General features: G+C 47.2%; 1 protein-coding gene across 3 annotated transcripts in view; it reads left to right on the top strand.

Annotated features, from left to right (window-relative positions):
* smoc1 (SPARC related modular calcium binding 1) overlaps positions 1-20,028 on the top strand; it is a 99,655-nt gene that overhangs the window by 31,907 nt on the left and 47,720 nt on the right. Inside the window, exons 4-8 of one of the 3 annotated variants that reach the window (XM_056295985.1) lie at positions 2,339-2,451; positions 3,429-3,528; positions 14,996-15,046; positions 15,663-15,710; positions 19,612-19,668. In XM_056295985.1, the coding sequence (XP_056151960.1) occupies positions 2,339-2,451; positions 3,429-3,528; positions 14,996-15,046; positions 15,663-15,710; positions 19,612-19,668 (369 nt within the window). Of the gene's footprint in view, positions 1-2,338; positions 2,452-3,428; positions 3,529-14,995; positions 15,047-15,662; positions 15,711-19,578; positions 19,669-20,028 lie in introns of all 3 variants that reach the window. The other 2 variants (XM_056295987.1, XM_056295986.1) reach the window with 2 other exon arrangements.

The following is a 20,028-nucleotide window of genomic DNA, read 5'->3' as shown; positions in this document are numbered from 1 at the left end:
CCTACCCCCAGAGCCTCGGGCCTAGAAATGTTAGTCGTAACTCACCTCGGCCAACCCACACCGGAGCCTTTCCAACATGTGGCGTCACATCTATCAGCGGACGGGGCGGGCCAGCAGGAACTTTGTTTTCCCCCTTTTGCAGACCGCTTGGAAGCATCTGGTCAAGAGTGTGACGTCACCGTCGGCTTCTTTTGGTCGACCCACCGTCCTCAGCGAGGCCTTTACAGAGGGGGGGATGTTGTCCGTGGTCCTAATTTTGTTTTAAAGGGACATACTGGCCTTTTTTGCATGTTTTGGACCATTCACTACAAATAGCATCGAATTAATGTTACTCGAGCATTTTTCAAAGCGCGCTGTAGAGTTTTAGATTTTCAGACGTGTTTTTTCTTGCCCTCACGGCAGTCGTTGGTTTCCATTCATTTCAGTGGGATGCGGTTAAAACTGTGAAGTCTTCCAGGGGGGGGCGCTCTTGGGCTTTTGAGTTTCGAGAGTCTGCTGCTGAACCTCGGCGTTTTAATATACCAAGCACAGGCTACCGGCCCTGCATCATCCTTTTACACAATGTCTATGTTTGCTTATTGTTGATCTTGTGTGTTTGATTTTATGACGGCGTAGCTGGAGTGCGGCGTGGTTCATCAGCCGACAGAGCGTTCACGTTGGTTCATTGCTTATCAAATCTCCGCAGACTGGTTTTTATACCATGCTGCAACGGAGGGGAGCCAATGGCTGCCTGCAAGGTAAGAAAAAGGAATTATAAAATCTAGAACAGGACGGTGCGTGTTGGGAGTACTGTTAAGTATATGGCCTTTGTAACACGTGGGCAAAATCCCTGGTATGTCCCTCTGCCGTACCGAGTGGGAAGATGGCGGCATGAATTCACGTTTGCGGCGGCCTCGCCCAGTACCGTCCATGCGGTGTCTTTGTCCACGACCACATCTGCGTTGAAGTTCGTCTTCGTTTGATGGCTGGGAGAGCTGGCGCTGGATCGGTTGGGAGAGCCTGGTCTGCTGCATCCTGTGGGCCCAGGGACCGCGGCCCTGACCGGAGCTGCGCCTGAAGAGGAAACACGGAGGGCGGTCTGACAGGACGCGGAAGCGGGGCAGGCTAAGCTAACTGCTAGCCCATGCAGCCTGGCAGTTCCGACAGTCATCCTGGCTGGCGTTCCTTCTCCTGGACAGTGGAATTCTTGGACTGTGCTGCACCGAGTGGACTGTGTTGTTAACTGTTAACCGTTTGTGTTTTGTTTTGTTTTTTGCTTTGTTCCCTGTGTTTTTGTATGTTTTTTGGTGGTGTGCTTTTTGGGAAATTTGGGATGTGTGTTTTGTGTTGTACTGCTGTGGGCTGGGGGAAACGGAATTTCGTTTTTTTCCTGTATGCAAGTGAATGAAAGAAATGACAATAAATTGTTCCTGATTAAGGGCTCTAGTTTCATATCCCATCTTTAATGTGTGTGTTGCTGAGCTCATTTCACTGCCTGGTCCTGCTGTGTCTGGTTGGTGTAATGCTGGGTTGGAAAGACACTGGGCGTAAGCACTGCCCTCCATGGCACACGATGGCACATGATTGGACACCACTCTGTTCTGTGCAGCTATATGGGAAAGGTTTATGTACCCTGTAGGATAGATCATTAAAGGTTTTGACTTGGTGTTCAAGGTGAGCTAAAGAATTTAGCTGGCAGCCAAGTTGCTGGGTTCCCTTTTTTTTGTGCTTGGCCAATTACCCTGTTTTCCGAACTGTCCCGGTTGCTGCTCCACCCCCTCTGCCGATCCGGGGAGGGCTGCAGACTGCCACATGCCTCCTCCGATACATGTGGAGTCACCGGCTGCTTCTTGTCACCTGACAGTGAGGAGTTTCACCTGGGGGACGTAGCGCGTGGGTGGATCACACTATACCCCCCCAGTTACCCCTCCCTCCCGAACAGGCTCCCTGACTGACCAGAGGAGGCGTTAGGGCAGCGACCGGGACACTTACCCACATCCGGCTTCCCACCTGCAGACACGGCCAATTGTGTATGTACGGACGCCCGACCAAGCCGGAGGCAACACAGGGACTCGAACTGGCGATTCCCGCGTTGTGCTGGGTTCTGTTTTTATCAAGATGCGGTGATGGAGGGTGTCAACTCTCCATCACCCCGTCACTCACATGGCGCCTATGGAGCTGCACAGTGACCCACAGTGGTGGAGTGTATTTGCACTGGGTAGCTCCCGGGTGCCCAGTACAACCCCCCCCCCTCCTTCTCACCTGGGAATCTGGGACAAAATGGCTGTGGGACTCTTCTGACCTCCACGAGGGTGTGAAGGTGGTGTGTGAGAGACTGTGGACTGTCCTTGTGTTTCAGAAGCAGGCCAGTCGAAGTGCCGCGTTGAGAGGATCCAGGCTCTAGAGCAGGCCAAGAGGCCCCAGGAGGCCATGTTTATCCCAGAATGCAACGAGGATGGAACATTTGCCCAGGTCTGTTTTCTTCTTCTTCTTCTTCTTTTTTTTAACTCTACCTCTGTCTTTTTGTTGTTTGTTTTCATCACTTCTTTTTCTCTTCTTCTCCCTCTTTCTTTTTTAAGGACGCATGGTGGCCATGTACCATCAGCAGTCACACCTAACCACAACATCTTAGGTTTAAACCCACCCCAGACCTTTGTTGTGTAGCATCCCTCTCTTTCTCACGCACTCTGTGTGTGTGTGTGTGTGTGTCTCTCTCTCGCTGTCTCTCTCTCTCTGTCTGTCTGTCTGTCTCTCCTGTCATTCTTCGCTGTGCTAACAAATCAAAATGCGTCTGATATTTTGTATTTCTTCATCTAATTTAAAGGATATTTCCGTTTTTAGTTGGTTTTTTTGCAACCTGGGTCTTACTTTTGTCTTATTTTTGTAATTGCTGACATTGTCTGTATCGGTTATGATGTAGTTTTTTTCAACTGGCTTCATTGCGGGGATCTTGAGCCCGGGACTGGACACAGCTTTACAGCTGTGTCTTACGGGCATGGGGACACAAACATGTCGCGTGTGTCAACAAATCCAGTTCAGCCCCGTTGCCTAAACCATGTATGAGAACACAAAAGCAACAGCGCAAGTTAGAAGTCCTAACCCGAGATGTCAAAACTCAGCAAAGGTAAGTCTTCTCGGTTCAATCTGCAGCAACGACCAGCCTGTACTTGGTGAGTACTACTACCTTCTTGCTGTAGGTAGTAGTGCTCATTGACTGACTACACAGCCACCACAGTTAAAAGGTCATAGATGATGGCAAATCGTGTAAAGCTCGTCGTTGTGTTGCCTTGTTAGGCAAAACTTAACAACGGCATCTTTCAGTGACCCGGCGTCCAAAGTCTCCAAAATGGAGCCGGTGAGACCCAGGTTGTAAAAAAACCAGAATTAGCCTGACGTACTCCCAACATAACCAGTTACGTGACGCCATCTTTTATTCTTCTCCCTCGCAGGTCCAGTGCCATACTCTGACCGGTTACTGCTGGTGTGTGACGACGGATGGGAAACCAGTGAGCGGCTCCTCTGTGCACAACCGCACCCCAGTGTGTTCAGGTACCTCGGCAGAGGACTCGGCAGCCCGGGGCCGGTATCGCCAGGGCTTCCCAAAACCCTCTCGGGGCTATTAGCGCCGTTAGTTCGATACGACGGTTTGTCGCTGCCTCCCGCGCCCGGACCAACTCGCCCCTTGGTCCGTCTCACGGTTGCGCTTCAAGATGTTTCTGGATCATTTCTCTTTGGTTGTGGGGCAGCCGTGCTGCGAGTGTGTAAAAACCGTGCCTTCCCTGATCTGCTAACTTCAGCTGGACCTTAGTGCTGAGGGTACTTGACAGGGGGAGGATTGCTCTAAAGTCAAGACGCCGTTATGTCTTCATAGCACTAACAGGTTGAACAATAGAGTTGAAACAGGGTTCTTTGCGCGTCTTCCAGCAAAATAACGGCTGAATTAGGAGTTTCTCGGCTTGAGGTAGGGCTGGGCGATACGACGATATCGTATCGTATCGTGTTGTGAAACTAGATATGGTCTGGGATGTTGGATATCGTGGATATCGGATATCGCGATACAACATAATTCTGGTTTTAAAGGCCGCGTTACAGTAAAAAGATGCAATTGTATGAACTCACTAGACTGTTCTAGCTGTTATATCATGTGTTTCTACCTGTTTGGGCATCATATCCACAGTACTAATGAGTGTTTATCGAAAATGCTGTGTAAATATTTTTGATGAGCATCGGTAGTCTCTACAATATGGTCAAAATATCGATAAAGAGGTATTTGGTCGAAAGTTTCCCCCCTTCACTGTGAAGTGCTTTGGGTGTCAAGATGAATATATTGTAATCCATTATTATTATTATTATAATTGAGACTATGATATTTGGTTTTGTCCGTATCACCCAGCCTTAGATTGAGGACAGCTTTCAGTGGACAAAAGGGGCAGGAGCACACCGATAAACTCACAGCCTTTAGTTGTGCAGACAGACGAACGTCCGGACACCGTCGTGTCTTAATCAGAGTCGAGGTGGACAAAGACACGAGGACATGACGCAAGCAACATGTCTACATGAATCCGAATTAAAAGCTCTGAGCAGTCTGGCGTCTGGGAAAGACATCATCATTCGGCCAGCTGGGGAAGGCGGGTCAGTTGTGGTTGTGGGTTTTGAGTAATACGGTTCTAGCATAAGAAGTCAACTATCTGAGGCAGAGCCCTACGCCTCTGAAGTCACACCCTGCTGACGACAATACGAATCACATTTATGAATACATTCATCCCCCCCCCCTCCGTCTGATTGTGGCAAGTATTGGTAGTCTTACTGAGCCTCTGTACGAATTTGTTGCCTTCTTTGCTAAGAAATTTGTCTCAAGCCTCCCTTCTTTCATTGAGGACACTGGTGATATAGTAAATACTACTATCCATCCACCCATCCATCCATCCATTATCCGACCTGCTTATCCTGCTCTCAGGGTCGTGGGGATGCTGGAGTCTATCTCAGCAGTCATTGGGCGGCAGACAGGGAGACACCCTGGCCACCAGGCCATCACACAAGGCCCCCCCCCCCACCCCACCCCACCCCACCCCACACACACACACACACACACACACTCATACATAGGGGCAATTTAGTACGGCTGAGTCACCTGACCTACCTGTCTTTGGGAGGAAACCGGAGCACCTGGAGGAAACCCACACAGACACGGGGAGAACATGCAAACTCCACACAGAGGACGACCCGGGACGACCTCCAAGTTTGGACTACCACAGGGCTCGAACCCAGAACCTTCTTGCTGTGAGGCAACCGCGCTAACCGCTGCGCCACCGTCCTGCCTAAATACTACTAAAGAGTTCAAATATGAGCAAGCTGATTTCCTGGAAACGTTTGGCCTGCAAAGCCTGTATACTACATGCATACCTCGTGAAAAAGGTCTCGATGGTCTCACCCGTCACCTCAACAAACGTTTCGGACAGGATTCTGCCTCCTAATGAATTCCCCCGTACACGGTCAGGAATGATTCGCACCATGAACTTTTTGGATTCCTATTATTTGGAGTCCCGTGGTACAGCTATGGGCAATGCTTTTGCCCCATAGTCTGCTTGTCTTGTCATGGCTCTATGGGAAGAGCAGTCATTCATAAGCCGCTCCCAAGCAAAAGTTTGTCCAGGATTGCTTTGTGGAAAGGATGGATCGATGATGTCGTGGTCATATGGAGGTGATGGAGTAGAGCTTTCTGATTTTCTGACATATACGTATACATTCTCACTGTGGAGCAGCGTGACCACTTTCTAGACCTTGCAGTTTACAAGGGAAATAACAGTACTGTTGAGATTACAAGGTATCCTGGCGTCCGGGTAGCGTAGTGGTCTATTCTGTTGCCTACCAACACGGGGCTGTTGAAACGGAAGAGCGTTTCCAGCATAGGGGTTACCCCGCATCACATATCTCTCCGGCCTCTCAGAGGGCCCCACATACAAAGAGGGAGTCCCTGTTGGTTCAGAAAACTAGAGCTACCACCACTACCTCGCATACCACTTTCTGCACCGAGTACTCTCCTCTGGCAGGCAGGGTCAAAAATATTCATCTCAAATATTGGAATGTCCTCAAAAGTGGCCCATCTCTTAGTAATATCATCTCCGTGCCTCCCCCGACCACGCGTACACGTCGGGAGACACACTGGTTCCTTCTGACACTGGAAAACCACCTAACACCGACTCCTGGCTGAACAAACAACCTACAGGGTTTTTCCGCTATGGCCACTGTGCAACATGTTCTGTAACTCGTCAGACACCGAGTACTTTACACATCCACATACTGGTAAATCACAGCCCCCCCCCCAACACATACACACACACACCTAGGGACAATTTAGTGCGGCCGATTCACCTGACCTACATGTCTTTGGACTGTGGGAGGAAACCGGAGCACCCGGAGGAAACCCACGCAGACACGGGGAGAACATGCAAACTCCACACAGAGGACGACCCCGGGACAACCCCCAAGGCTAGACTTTCCAGGGCTCAAATCCAGGACCTTCTTGCTGGGGAGCAACTGCACTAGAAAACCTCTCCTAGCTGCTTCAAGTTTAGGGCACCTGCCCTTCTTCCGGGTCGGGGTGTAGACCCAAACTAGCTCCCCAGCTGCAAAGCATCGCCTCCTGGCACGGAAGCGATAATTCCTTTTCTGCCACACCCCCCGCACTCTGCATTTTGCCTGCAGGCTTATGCATGTGTGGTGCCCAGGTGATCCTGAAGCTGCTTGGCATAGTTTGGGGCTGCAGGGGCGGACGGTACATCTGGGTCCCGTTCGAAGGCCGGCCCTGCAAGGGTCCTCATTTCCCTGCCCCACATGAGGAGGGCAGTGTGCATGAAGTTGAGTCCTGGACCGCAGAGTGGCATGCCATGAGGACAAGGGGTAAGGTAAGTGCATATCCCAGTCGAGCTAATGGATGGATGTTAGGATGGGTAACTGTTCGGCTAAGGTGCGGGTAAACCGCTCCACTAACCTGTCGCTCTGGGGATGAAGGGGTGTTGTGCGAGCCTTAGTGATTCCCAGCCACTCACACATGGTAGAGAAAACCCTAGATTCAAAGTTTCTCTCCCCTGGTCACTATGGACGGACTTCGGGACCCGCAGCCTGTTAAACATTCCCTCAACCAGGGCATTAAGGACGGTCTCGGCCTCCCGGTCCAGCAGTGCATAGGTTACAATGAACTTGTAGCACTGCAACTCCTCCAGCCAACGAGCCAGCTGCCCCTCTGGCTCCTTGAATGTCACCAGCCACTGCAAAGAGGCATGATCGGTGTGTATGGTGAAAGACCGGCCACACAGGTAATACTTAAAGTGTCGCGTGGCAAAGACTACTGCCAGCAGCTCCCTGTGAGTGACGTAATACCGCTGTTCAGCTTTGCTGTAATAGGCCACAACTTCTCTCCGTCTAGGCACACCTGTGACAGGACCGTGCCCACCCCCTCCCCGCTTGCATCCGTGTCCAGGACGAAGGGGAAATGGGGGTCGGGGTGCCAGAATGGGCACACTGCTCGGGGCCTGCTGCAGTGTGCGAAAAGCCGTTTTGCAGTCCTCTGACCAGAGGAATTGCTGGTCTTCCCGCAGTAACTCGTACGAGGGCTGTGTGACGCACGGGAAACCCCGCAAAAACTCCCCGTAGTTGGAGGCCAACCCTAAAATACCCTTTAACCCCCTCTGTCCTGTAGGGGTGGGCCGCTCATGTACGACACACCTCCTCTGCGGTGCCAATCCCCCAGGAGGGTCAGCTCTCCGCTCGGTAACCTGCACTTGTCGGGGTGTAGCCTCAGCCCCTTCCCGCTGATCAAACACCCTCTCCATTAAGCACTCGAATGTGGCAGGCGCATTGTACAGCCCAAAACAAAGGATATATATATATATATATATATATACACACACACACACACAAGAATTGAATATGTTAAGTACTGTATTGTGAAATACACTGCCACACTTGTAAGACACACACTTAGCGGGTACAGTCATGCAGGCAGCCCGGCAGCTATAAACAGGCTTGTTTGGAAGGTTAAAAGAGGAAACAGACGTAGGCTTTTCCCCCTCTGACTCGGGAAGGCTGGAATAACTGAATCAGCACAATGACACACGCAGTGTAGCCTGGGAACCAGACGAATCCGCGAGCTCATGGTTTACCTTTGCTCTGGCATATAGCTTATAGAATACTAGTACTACTCCTACTACTACTACTACATTCGGCTGCCCCCCGTTAGGGGTCGCCACAGCGGATCGTCCGTTTCCACCTCTTCCCGTCCTCGGCATCTTCCTGTGTCACACCAGCCACCTGCATGTCCTCCCTCGCCGCATCCGTAAACCTCCTCTTTGGCCTTCCTCTTTCCCTCTTCCCTGGCAGCTCCATATCCCGCATATTCATATTCAGCTCTACATTCAGCGTCCTGCCCCCAACATACCCAGCGTCTCTCCTCTGCACATGTCCAAACCGTCTCACTCCGGCCTCTCTTCTTTGTCTCCGAACCGCCCAACCTGAAGTGTCCCTCTAATATACTCGTTGCTAAACCTGTCCCGATGGAAAAAAGAAAGAAAGAAAATAAAACAAAAAAAGGCTTATAGAACACATATACATATTAGTGGTGTCATGGTATATTGGTGTTGATGATGACTGATATTTAAAAAAAGGAAATATTGATATGATAATATTGTGTAAATAATCCAACGCTTCTTAAATCGTTTCCGTTTCTTTCCGTTCTCACTCTACCTCCCCCAACCAAACACAAACACACACACACACACACACACACACACACACACACACACACACACACCTGACATGATGCCGTGACACAGCGACTAGTTAGCTACTACTACAGTGTTGTGGCTACTACTGCAGTGTGTGGCTACTAGTGCAGTGTGTGGCTACTACTACAGTGTGTGACTACTGCTGCAGTGTGGCTACTACTACAGTGTGTGGCTACTGCTGCAGTGTGGCTACTACTACAGTGTGTGGCTACTGCTGCAGTGTGGCTACTACTACAGTGTGTGGCTACTGCTGCAGTGTGGCTACTACTACAGTGTGTGGCTACTGCTGCAGTGTGGCTACTACTACAGTGTGTGGCTACTGCTGCAGTGTGGCTACTACTACAGTGTGTGGCTACTGCTGCAGTGTGTGGCTACTACTACAGTGTGTGGCTACTGCTGCAGTGTGTGGCTACTAATGCAGTGTGTTGCTACTACTGCAGTGTGGCTACTACTACAGCGTGTGGCTACTGCTGCAGTGTGTGGCTACTACTACAGTGTGTGGCTACTGCTGCAGTGTTTGGCTACTACTACAGTGTGTGGCTACTAATGCAGTGTGTGGCTACTACTACTGTGTGTTGCTACTACTGCAGTGTGGCTACTACTACAGTGTGTGGCTACTGCTGCAGTGTGTGGCTACTAATACAGTGTGTGGCTACTACTACTGCAGTGTGTGGCTACTACTGCAGTGTGTGGCTACTACTGCAGTGTGTGGCTACTGCTGCAGTGTGTGGCTACTACTGCAGTGTGTGGCTACTACTGCAGTGTGGCTACTACTACAGTGTGTGGCTACTACTGCAGTGTGTGGCTACTGCTGCGGTGTGTGGCTACTACTACAGTGTGTGGCTACTGCTGCAGTGTGTGGCTACTAATGCAGTGTGTTGCTACTACTGCAGTGTGGCTACTACTACAGCGTGTGGCTACTGCTGCAGTGTGTGGCTACTACTACAGTGTGTGGCTACTGCTGCAGTGTGTGGCTACTACTACAGTGTGTGGCTACTAATGCAGTGTGTGGCTACTACTACTGTGTGTTGCTACTACTGCAGTGTGGCTACTACTACAGTGTGTGGCTACTGCTGCAGTGTGTGGCTACTAATACAGTGTGTGGCTACTACTACTGCAGTGTGTGGCTACTACTGCAGTGTGTGGCTACTACTGCAGTGTGTGGCTACTGCTGCAGTGTGTGGCTACTACTGCAGTGTGGCTACTACTACAGTGTGTGGCTACTGCTGCAGTGTGTGGCTACTACTACAGTGTGTTGCTACTACTACAGTGTGTGGCTACTATTGCAGTGTGTGGCTACTGCTGCGGTGTGTGGCTACTACTACAGTGTGTGGCTACTAGTGCAGTGTGTGGCTACTACTACAGTGTGTGGCTACTGCTGCAGTGTGTGGCTACTGCTGCAGTGTGTGGCTACTACTGCAGTGTGGCTGCTACTACTACAGTGTGTTGCTACTACTACAGTGTGTGGCTACTATTGCAGTGTGTGGCTACTGCTGCGGTGTGTGGCTACTGCTGCAGTGTGTTGCTACTACTGCAGTGTGGCTACTACTACACTGTGTGGCTACTGCTGCAGTGTGTGGCTACTGCTGCAGTGTGTTGCTACTACTACAGTGTGTGGCTACTGCTGCAGTGTGTGGCTACTGCTGCAGTGCAAAATCATGTCATGAAAGATGGAAGGGGCAGAGTGATGTAAGGACCTGGTCAGTGGACAGTAAATCCCAGTATGTCAGAGTGGTTCGTTGTCATCCAGAGGTCTCACACACAGACTCTGTCCCCAGTTCCCCGCTAGCAGTTTGGTTCCGGGTGACATTGTGTTGATGACGGATGTTAGGCTTTGTGGATCTTTTGTTCATCAGTTCCTCTGGTTGCCTTTCCCCTATCCATTAAGTGGAATTGTACACTTTTGTACAGTTATGGTTACAGACTCTCTCTCTCCACCTCGCCAAACTTGTATTTTGAGTGTCATTCATTTGCCAGAAAAGAGACAAAACTCACAAAAAAATGTTAGATGAATTTGACTGATAGCATTATTTTTCTCTCCCTAGATTTTCTATAGATTTCACGATAGCGTCGTTATCATGAATTCTTTTGGCCACGATAATCGAGTAGTGAACATCTGATATCGTGACAGTCCTAATACACACACACATAAAAGGAAAAAAAATCTCCCTCTCACCTTTTTTTGGGTGGTGTGTGTCTTCCTCAACCTCGAGTCCTCTACCAGAGGTCTCCCAGGCCCCTCTGAGGGTTTTGTGCAGCATCTTTATATATATATATATAAGTGCTTTATTTTCTGTATATTTGTGTTAAGGACCTCCTTGAAAACGAGATGGTTCATCTCAAGGGGTTTATCCTTCTAATAAATGTTATCAAATTTGCAAATTCGTCTGGTTCCCAGGCTACACGCAGGCTACTGTGCATGGCAAATGTCGTAAATAAAGTATTTCCTGTTTACATTTTACGGTGCCGTTGACTGTCTTGAAATGATAGTAACGTCATTAAATGCGAAAATATTTTGATTAAGGATTGCTTTAGTCAAGTCAGTTTTATTTGTATAGCCTAATATCACAAATTACAAATTTGCCGGGGGGGGGGCTTTACAGCAACACAACATCCTGTCCTTAGACTCTTGCATCGAATAAGGAACAACTCCCTAAAAAAAAAACCTTTAACAGGGAGAAAAAATTGGAAGAAACCTCAAGGAGAACAACAGAGGAGGATCTCTGTCCCAAGATGGACAACATGCAATGGATGTTGTGTTTACACAATTTACAGAATACGACATCGAAAGAGGATAACAGAATTATAATGGAATCGTAAAAGATGTGAAGAATATGATGCAGGAGATGCCAAGCAGTGTCCAGCAATGGAGCCATGGGAGGAGGACAGACTGTACTTGCACACAAGGGAGACTCGCATCACACCATTCACACACAGGAGAAGAGAAAGGAGAAGACATCACTCAGAGAAAGAGAAAAGACATGTGAGAGAAGAGAACAGTTCGCAATAGTCAATAATACTCTATAATCTCATCGGCAGAACAGAGCTTGGTAAATTCACTGAGACAGAAGACCAACCCACCATGCAGTACAGGTTGTGAAGCACTCAACGTAAAGGCAACCAATTGTAGGCTAAGGCAAAAAGATGAGTTTCAAGTTTGGATTTAAAGGACTCACCAGACTCTGATTGTCTTACAGCAGCAGGCAGATTATTCCACGAGAACGGGACCTGATAGGAAAAGGCCCTGCCACCAGCTGACTTCTTTTTAACTTTGGGAACACACAGGAGCCCTGTATTTTGAGAGCGAAGAGCTCAAGATGGAATGTACGGTTTAAGGAGATCAGACAGGTAAGATGGGGCAAGCCCATTTAGGATTTTATAAGTCAACAGAAGCACCTTGAAGTCTGATCTAAAATGGATAAGAAGCCAATGAAGGCAGGCAAGAATTAATGTAATATGGTCAAATTTTCTAGTTTTAGTTAGGATTCTAGCTGCAGCATTCTGAACCATTTGAAGACTTAGTGCTAGCATGTGGCAGGCCTGAAAACAGAACATTACAATGAAACAAATGCACATATTAGAGTCTCTGCATCAGCCATAGACAAGGAAGACCGAATTTATGTTTTGTATTTATGTTATGTAAGTGAAAAAAGGCAGTCCTGGTGATTTCTTTAATGTGCTTATCAAAGGAAAGCTTGGGATCAAATGTAACACCAAGAGTTTTGGCTGACATACTTTGTGAAATCACAGAGTTGTCCATTGTTATTGTTACTTGATCAAATTGGTCCCTGTGTCTAGCAGGGCCAACGACTAGCATCTAGGGTTTATCCAAATTTAAAAGCAGAGAATTTAGTGACATCCCATTTTTCACAGCAGCCAAGCAGGCCTCTAAATTAGTATTTTGACTATGATCACCAGCCTTTATAGGCACATACAGCTGAGTATCATCAGCATAGCAATGGAAATTTATTCCATGACTGCATATAATTTGTCCAATAGGTGAACTATAAAAACAGAAAAGTAGAGGGCCAGGAACTGCGCCCTGAGGTACACCATATTTAATGTCAAAGAATTTTGATGTAATGTTATTATAGCAGATACAGTACTAGTTGAGTTGCGTCGTAAGTGATTTTGATGCAACCGAAATTCAATGCGGTGCTAGTTTAAAACTAGCTACTCTGAATATAAGGGTAAGATGGATTTACACCCAAATGTACGATTGTCCTTACGCTCTGCTGGTGCAACCGGGTACTGGGGAATAGAAAAAGAAATCTCACCCTCTCTTCGATGTGGTGACATCAATTCACTGTTCTGCAGAGAGGCATGTTAAATTCACACTCCGAACAAAGTGGAGCCCTTTGGCATTAATGCAGAACTGATTTGTCATGTTTCCTTTAATTTGTCACACTTGACGGATGTTTGTACTTGAACTCTTTGTAACTCTAAGAGAGGTCTGTGTTATTTTGTTGTTTTTGCTCTTTGAAATAAATGAATTTCTGAATTTGTCGTGTTTTCTCTGGTTTGTCACTTGACAGATGTTTGTACACGTGCTTCTTGTGTCTATGTTCTTTAGTTTCAGATGTGGTGTTTGGGGTGCGGCCCTTGGATGCTGACTATGGCAACTCCCACCCTTGGATTCACTATCCAATAGATTTGAAATCCTGTTCAACCAATGAAAATTACACACCTGGTCTAAGTTGACTATATATGTTGTTGGCCTCATGTTTTTGTCCACTTTGACTCTGAAGACACAGTAGTGTTGAAACGTTAGTCCGTTTGCACAATTAAAGACTGACTTCATCGGTGTGCTCCAGTCCCTTTTGTCTTCTGAAAGTTTGAACATAGAATTTATCTTTTTTCTTTATTTTTGAGTTGAATAAACTTTTAAGTGAATTAACCCCCAACTGAGTGATAAACAAAAACAACCCTGGCATCAAATGGACTTTCAAATGGACCTGCTTGTTCCTTGATCCCTGCTGGCTGTGAGGAATAGTGGGAAATGATTTTGGTCTTTGGAGTTGCAGTTAAAAAGATGCCTTATTTGCAAAGAAGGGCATGCTGTGCAGTAGGTGCCACGTGCATTGCGTATCATGTTGGTGTAGCAGGTGCAAGGTCAGATGATGAGGCCGATGGCCTTCCATCCACTTGCCCCCCACCCCCCATCCCCACCATCCCATATCATTCCCAAACCCTCTAACTGCTCTCAGCAGGCTGGGAGAAGAGAGTAGGGCTCCTCTCACTCAACCTGGATGGGAACACTTTATGATAATCACCACCATTTTCCCCTCAGAAGATAACACACTGGGGGGCTGGGGAGGGGAGGGGGGGCTTTGCCAGAACTGGACGGCACAGCCCCTAGAGCATATGGTGCAAATTTTGTGTGGAGAGCGAGAGTGGTCTCACGCCCCTCCTCCCTCCTCTCTAGCTGCTGAACAGACAGCCAAAGGCATCCCCCCCCCTCTCCCTTCATCCTTCTCTCATGTTTCTCTCTCTGTCTTTCTCTCCCTCTCTTTTGTCTCTTGCCCTGTCCCTCCTTATTCTCTTTCCTTTCTGTCTCTCCTTTTTTGGCTATCTGTCCTCTCTGTCTCCCTTTCCACTTATTCACTGTTCTTTTTCTTTCTTTCTTTTCCTTTTCTTGGCCCAACTTTCTCTTCCTTTTTGTCATCCCAACTGCTCGATCTCTCTTTTTCTTTATCTATTGGCCTCACTTTATCTCGCCTTTCCAATTTGCTGTCCCGTCCCGTCCCCCAACTCCATCCACTAATCACTTGTATGGCTTTCTTCAGCTCTGGCCATCCCTCATTCCCTCATCCAGAGTTGCTACAGCCCGCTGGCTGAGTCTGATCCTGTGCCCATTCATGGCTGAGAACAAAGGCTTCTCCTGTCAGAAAACGCACCAGAAACATAGATCATGACACTATAACAGTACCATCTCTACCCGTCTCCCCCCTGTCCTGCATAAGATCCGATATCTTCATTGTTTCTTGCAAGGGTATGGATTCCAAATCCCCTGCCTGCCTCGGCACCGACGGCATTTGGGAAATATTCCAGTCTGTTCATCCTTAACACAAGTGCAGTAGAGATCAATATACAACTGTTTACTCAGAACACCTATAATGCACCATCTCCCCTTCCCTGCCTTTTCCAGCTCACGACAAATACCCTTTTACTCACTTGCTCCGATGCCCCCTGTACCCTGTGACCCAAATCTATCATCTTGCATACGTTTGCAGGAAACTTCCGTGAATTTATGGGAACTCATGCTGGGACAAGCGGCTTGTCAGGTAGTAAACTTCATTCCAATTGCCTTCACTCAAGTCTTTCACCCTTCTTGTTGTCCCACCCTAATCGGTGTCACTCTCTAATTCTGCTCATTCATTCCCTCCACCACCCAAATGCATGCTTGACACGGTTACTTGCACCTGCATGCGCAAAGTCAAATCGGCAGCGATACTTACCTTGAGCGACTTGACCTCCTTAGTGACGGTCCCAGCAATGAGCCCGTGACAACAGGTGGGTCGTGGCTCTCGGGTTTACCATTCTGTGACAAACTTGCGCCCGATTCCCAGGGAAAGAAGGGGTTTGATGGGTATAATTGCCGGGAGTCTGACTGTTGTGATACCCCTTGTCTGCTGCTAAGCTGAAGCAAAGGGTTTTTGGCCGTACGAGGAGGTAATCGTGCCGTTCTTACGAAACGGTTATGGAATGAAAGTTTATGTCCGTTGTGAAACGCACCGATGGTTAGAGGAGGGCGTTGCATATGTTTCAGCGGCGGGGATGAGTTTGAAGTGGGTCTACAGTGTGTTGCAGTGTGACCCTTGCAGTGTGCTGCAGGGTGAGGGGAGGGGAGCCGCCGGAGGAAAACACGGCCTTTTAAAATGTTTTGCTTTCTCTTCAAAGGGTCAGTGACTGACAAACCCCCTGGGCCCCCCAGCTCCGGCAGAAAAGGTGAGCCGAGATCTGCTGTAAGGTGTGCGTGTGTGTGTGTGCGTGTGTGTGTGTGTGTGTGTGTGTGTGTGTGTGTGGTCGAGAGAGTTCAAGTGTTTAAAGTTCAGGATCTCATTTGACCTGCTTTTTGCTCCGTCTGCTCTGCACAAAGTCCATATTTGTTCAGAGCAGAGAAGTACACGGATACGACAGATTTTCATTTATTAATGTCCAACAAATTTTCTGAAATTTTTTTTTTTTTTTTATTGTTCGCTGCATCAACTGTTGTGTTTTTAAGGACATTAGTACCAAATGTTTTAATGAACGAATGAGTTTAAATCCAAGCACTTTGACCCGGTGGCTGATATTGTGTTGATAGAATCCATTTTACAGTTCTGTCTGTACTGATAACCATTTACTTTTCTATCTGTCTATCTATCTATCTGTTTAGTTATTCAGTCGTTCATGGATATTGGCGTACTCTGAGCTCTTTAACTGAATATGCAAGAGTCCAAATTCAGAGACTCTGACCAGTCCACCGGTCAGTGGCAGTAAATTAGTCCAACTGGTGAATATTGGTTAGATAATCATGGCCCTGTGATGGACTGGCGGCCTGTCCAGGGTGTCTCCCCGCCTGCCGCCCAATGACTGCTGGGATAGGCTCCAGCATCCCCGCGACCCTGAGCAGGATAAGCGGTTTGGATAATGGTTGGATGGTTAGATAATCTGGAACTCAGTGTGAAAGGAATAGAGACCGCTGCTTCATCAGGGTTGATCTACTGCCGTAGAGCCACACTTGCTGAGTCCTCCTTCCTGCTCCAGACTCCCAGTGAAACCCAATCCAGAAATATATACATCCTTCACACCTAGGGAAGACAGGGAGCCTCTGAGGAGTTTACTACTGTAAAGCACTCGTGTCTTTTCCTAGCCCCCAGAGTGGTGTATACTGTGGGGGTAGTGGGGCGATCCTGGAGGAGGGTGGGTTGGGATGGCGGTCAAGGCAAACAGGGTGGTGGACCGGTAGCCTCCCTCATAGCTTGCAGATTACAGGCCCTGACCGGGGGTAATTAGTATTGGGAAAATAATTTATAGACACAGTTGCAGTGCAGGGAACACCAAAACATATATATATATATATATATATATATATATATAGTGTCAGATAAGCTGCCAATAACATTATCTAATATTGACTTTTACATGGCCTAAACCTTCCAACACTTCTCCAAGAAGACTGGCCATCTGGTATTCCACGGAGGCCAAAAAACAAATGCTGACCTGTTATTTACGACCGGCGTGACCCAGGTCTGCGCAGCAGCTTGGCGGTTGAATTTGACTCCCCGTTTTGACCAGCGAGGTCACTCCGACTGTAGTCGTTTGAATGCACTGACATGCCACCTGATTTAATAACACACTTCAGACCGGCGTTAGTAGCGCTGCTCCCATCTTCTCAGTGGTTTACATTTGGTTGAACGGTTTCCAAAGGAATGTTCCCGAGGGCTGCAAGACTGCCTACGCATGGGTGAGTATTTTTTGGCTGTTTGATTCACAGCACAGCATAAGACTTGGGAGACATTTTTACTCATTAGACTTTGATGAACTCTCAGCTGAGATCCTTCCAACCTGTTGAAATCCTCACCCCCACACTCCAGCTCGTAGTTCTGCAGTTGTTTTTGGGAGTGTTTTATGTTTAAAGACAATCCAGTTACTTGCACCATCCTGGAGAAATGTTTGAAAAAGCTCAAATCATGACCTCTGACCTTCCACGTCAAGCTAAGTTCAAGTTTTTTTTTTTTGTTAGACGAGTTAGTTTGCATGTATAAAGAATTCAGTCTGGCGTGATGTGTAATTTAATAAACACAAAGGACATAAACACAATGTACTCCAGTAGATAAACATACTAGAATATTCCCCATGTCCAAGTATCGGCATACCATAAAATATCACAACCGTCCTGTTCTAATGCAGGGGGGAATTGCCAAGTGATTAATCTAAAGAGAGAGAGCATCTACAAGAAGATGTCCTGGATTTTCCCCCATAAAATTCAGGGTTATAGCTGCGTTAGTCCAAGATGTCAGACTCAAGATGTTATCAGATATAATGTCAGTTCTGTTTTTCTTTTCGACGACGAGAAATCCACCGTTGGCAAAAGCTGAAACCCGCTCTTACAATATAGAAAGTAGGTAAAGTTACGATCCAGAAGATCGTCGATTATTTTTCAGCATCTGGTCGTTGGTCATTACGGTGGTGTCGTAGCCTCCAGATGCCACATAAAGCTGCTGTGCTGGAGAAGTAAAACACTGTGCGCTGTATCATTTATGCTGGAATGTGGCACTTTGCTATAGATATGAATTAAAATAACATTAAAATTAAATAAAATTAAAATAGATTAAATTAAATATAAATAACATTAAAATGAATTCAAATAAAATAAAAGTAGATTAAATTGAGTAATGTAATATAATTAACTTAATTACAATTAAAATTTCTAATTTATAAATTTTAAATTAAGTTACTTAAAATTAATTTAATGCAATTTAATTAATTACATTGATTCGTTTAATCAAAATTACAATTGATTTATAAAATTAAAATTACTTTAATTAAAATTACGTTAATTTAATAAAAATTTAATTAGTTACATTAATTAATTGAATTAACATCAATTTAATTTATAAAATTAAAAGTTCACTTTGCGGTAAATATGAATTGGCGCCAGCTGATTGTGCCCATACGTGAATACTGTCTCTATTGAGCCCCTTTCCACTTGGACTTGACAACTTAATTTGCCCATTTTCCGTCCTGTAGTGACGTACGCCTCTTGATTCTGCTGTTCACCGCCTGTTGGTGCTGTGAGGCACACCTACACATAAAGCATTGAGCTGATGTGCACTCTTGGCTACGCTGCGACCACGTTTTACACTCTGTGATGCCAAGTGGCAACATTTGAACATACCGGTTAATTGCTGACTCTTTCGTAAGTCACTTTGGATTAAAGAATCTGCCAAATGAGCAAACCTAAAATGAACGACTACAGTAGCATTTATGATTTTAGATATGTGATCTGATTTGCTGTAGTCTTAAGTACACCAGTGATTACAAAACACAATAGAGGACAGCTGTTTACATGTAAATCTTCAGAATTAAAATGTAAAAGTCTTCGGTTAACTAAAGACCCCGTATAACGTACAAAATGCTGAATAATGGAAAAATGAACTTTATTTTTGTGGGAATTGGCGCGTTGAGCTTAAGTATTTCAGCACTAACTTCACATGTCACAAGAAATCCTCACATTATCCCTCGTTTGTCCGGATGGCGGTTTGTCTCTCTGTGTTTACCTCAGACGAGGGGTAGGCCTCTTTCTTTGATGCTTTTAGCTGCTCGCCGCCGTGCCCTCATAGACGGCCGTGCGAGAGCAGGTGCTGTGGAAGTGTTTTACACCTGCACCCCGCTCATGTGGGCTGCATTAAAGGCATTCCTGGTGGGAGTCTTTGGTTTTGCGTGTGTGTGTGTGTGTGTGTGTGTGTGTGTGTGTGTGTGTGTGTGTGTGTGTGTGTGTGTGTGTGTGTGTGTGCTGGCGGATTGTATGTGCATGTGGGCTCAAGAGGAGGAGGTGAATGGCCTGCCTGATAATTGTGGTATGTGGTGAGTGCGTGCCAGTAAGACGAGATAATTTGCTGATGTGTGCTCGAGAGGTCTTTGTGGGTGATCTTTCTCTATTATTCTACCGCTCTATCACTCATCCACCCTGTCTCTATGTGTCTGCTTCTTTCCATCTCTGTCTCTGTCTCTCTCTCTCTGTCTCTGTCTCTTCTTGGCCGGGCCATGTGCAAATCCCAACCATTCAACAGTTCTGGAGAGTAGATTGTATTAACCTCAATAATGGTAGTCTCTTTCCGTTTCTTTCTCACCCTGAACCCAGATGATGGCTCCAAGCCAACGCCCACCATGGAGACTCACGTCCTGCCCGAGGGTGACGGTAAGTACGCCTTCAAACTGGGGCTCCTTCTTCTCATTCTTCAGCGCCACGAACGGTCCCTCAGTGGACTGAGTAGCCAACACCCCGCGGAACCAAAACGCGTGGGTTCAAGTGTGGCTCATGACATTCCCTGCAGGTTATTCACTCTCTCTGCCCCGTCTCTCGGCGGTCTCGAGTGGAAACCGGCCGATGAAGCGGAAACTGTTACAGCCGATTAAAACGATGAGCTGGGGGGGAAGAACAGAACCACGTTCTTGTACGCCACTCCCGATGCGTGGCTCTTGTGAGACACTTTGAGAGAGGACGTGTGGGAGGGGCAGCATGAATCAAGGACGTGTCTTTCTGGAGGGTTGTTAGCTC

The sequence above is a fragment of the Lampris incognitus genome, chromosome 16 (genome assembly GCF_029633865.1).
Source record: "Lampris incognitus isolate fLamInc1 chromosome 16, fLamInc1.hap2, whole genome shotgun sequence".
NCBI lineage: Eukaryota > Metazoa > Chordata > Actinopteri > Lampriformes > Lampridae > Lampris > Lampris incognitus.
The sequence above is the reverse complement of the archived record's forward strand: the minus strand, read 5'-3'. Positions and strand labels throughout refer to the sequence as shown.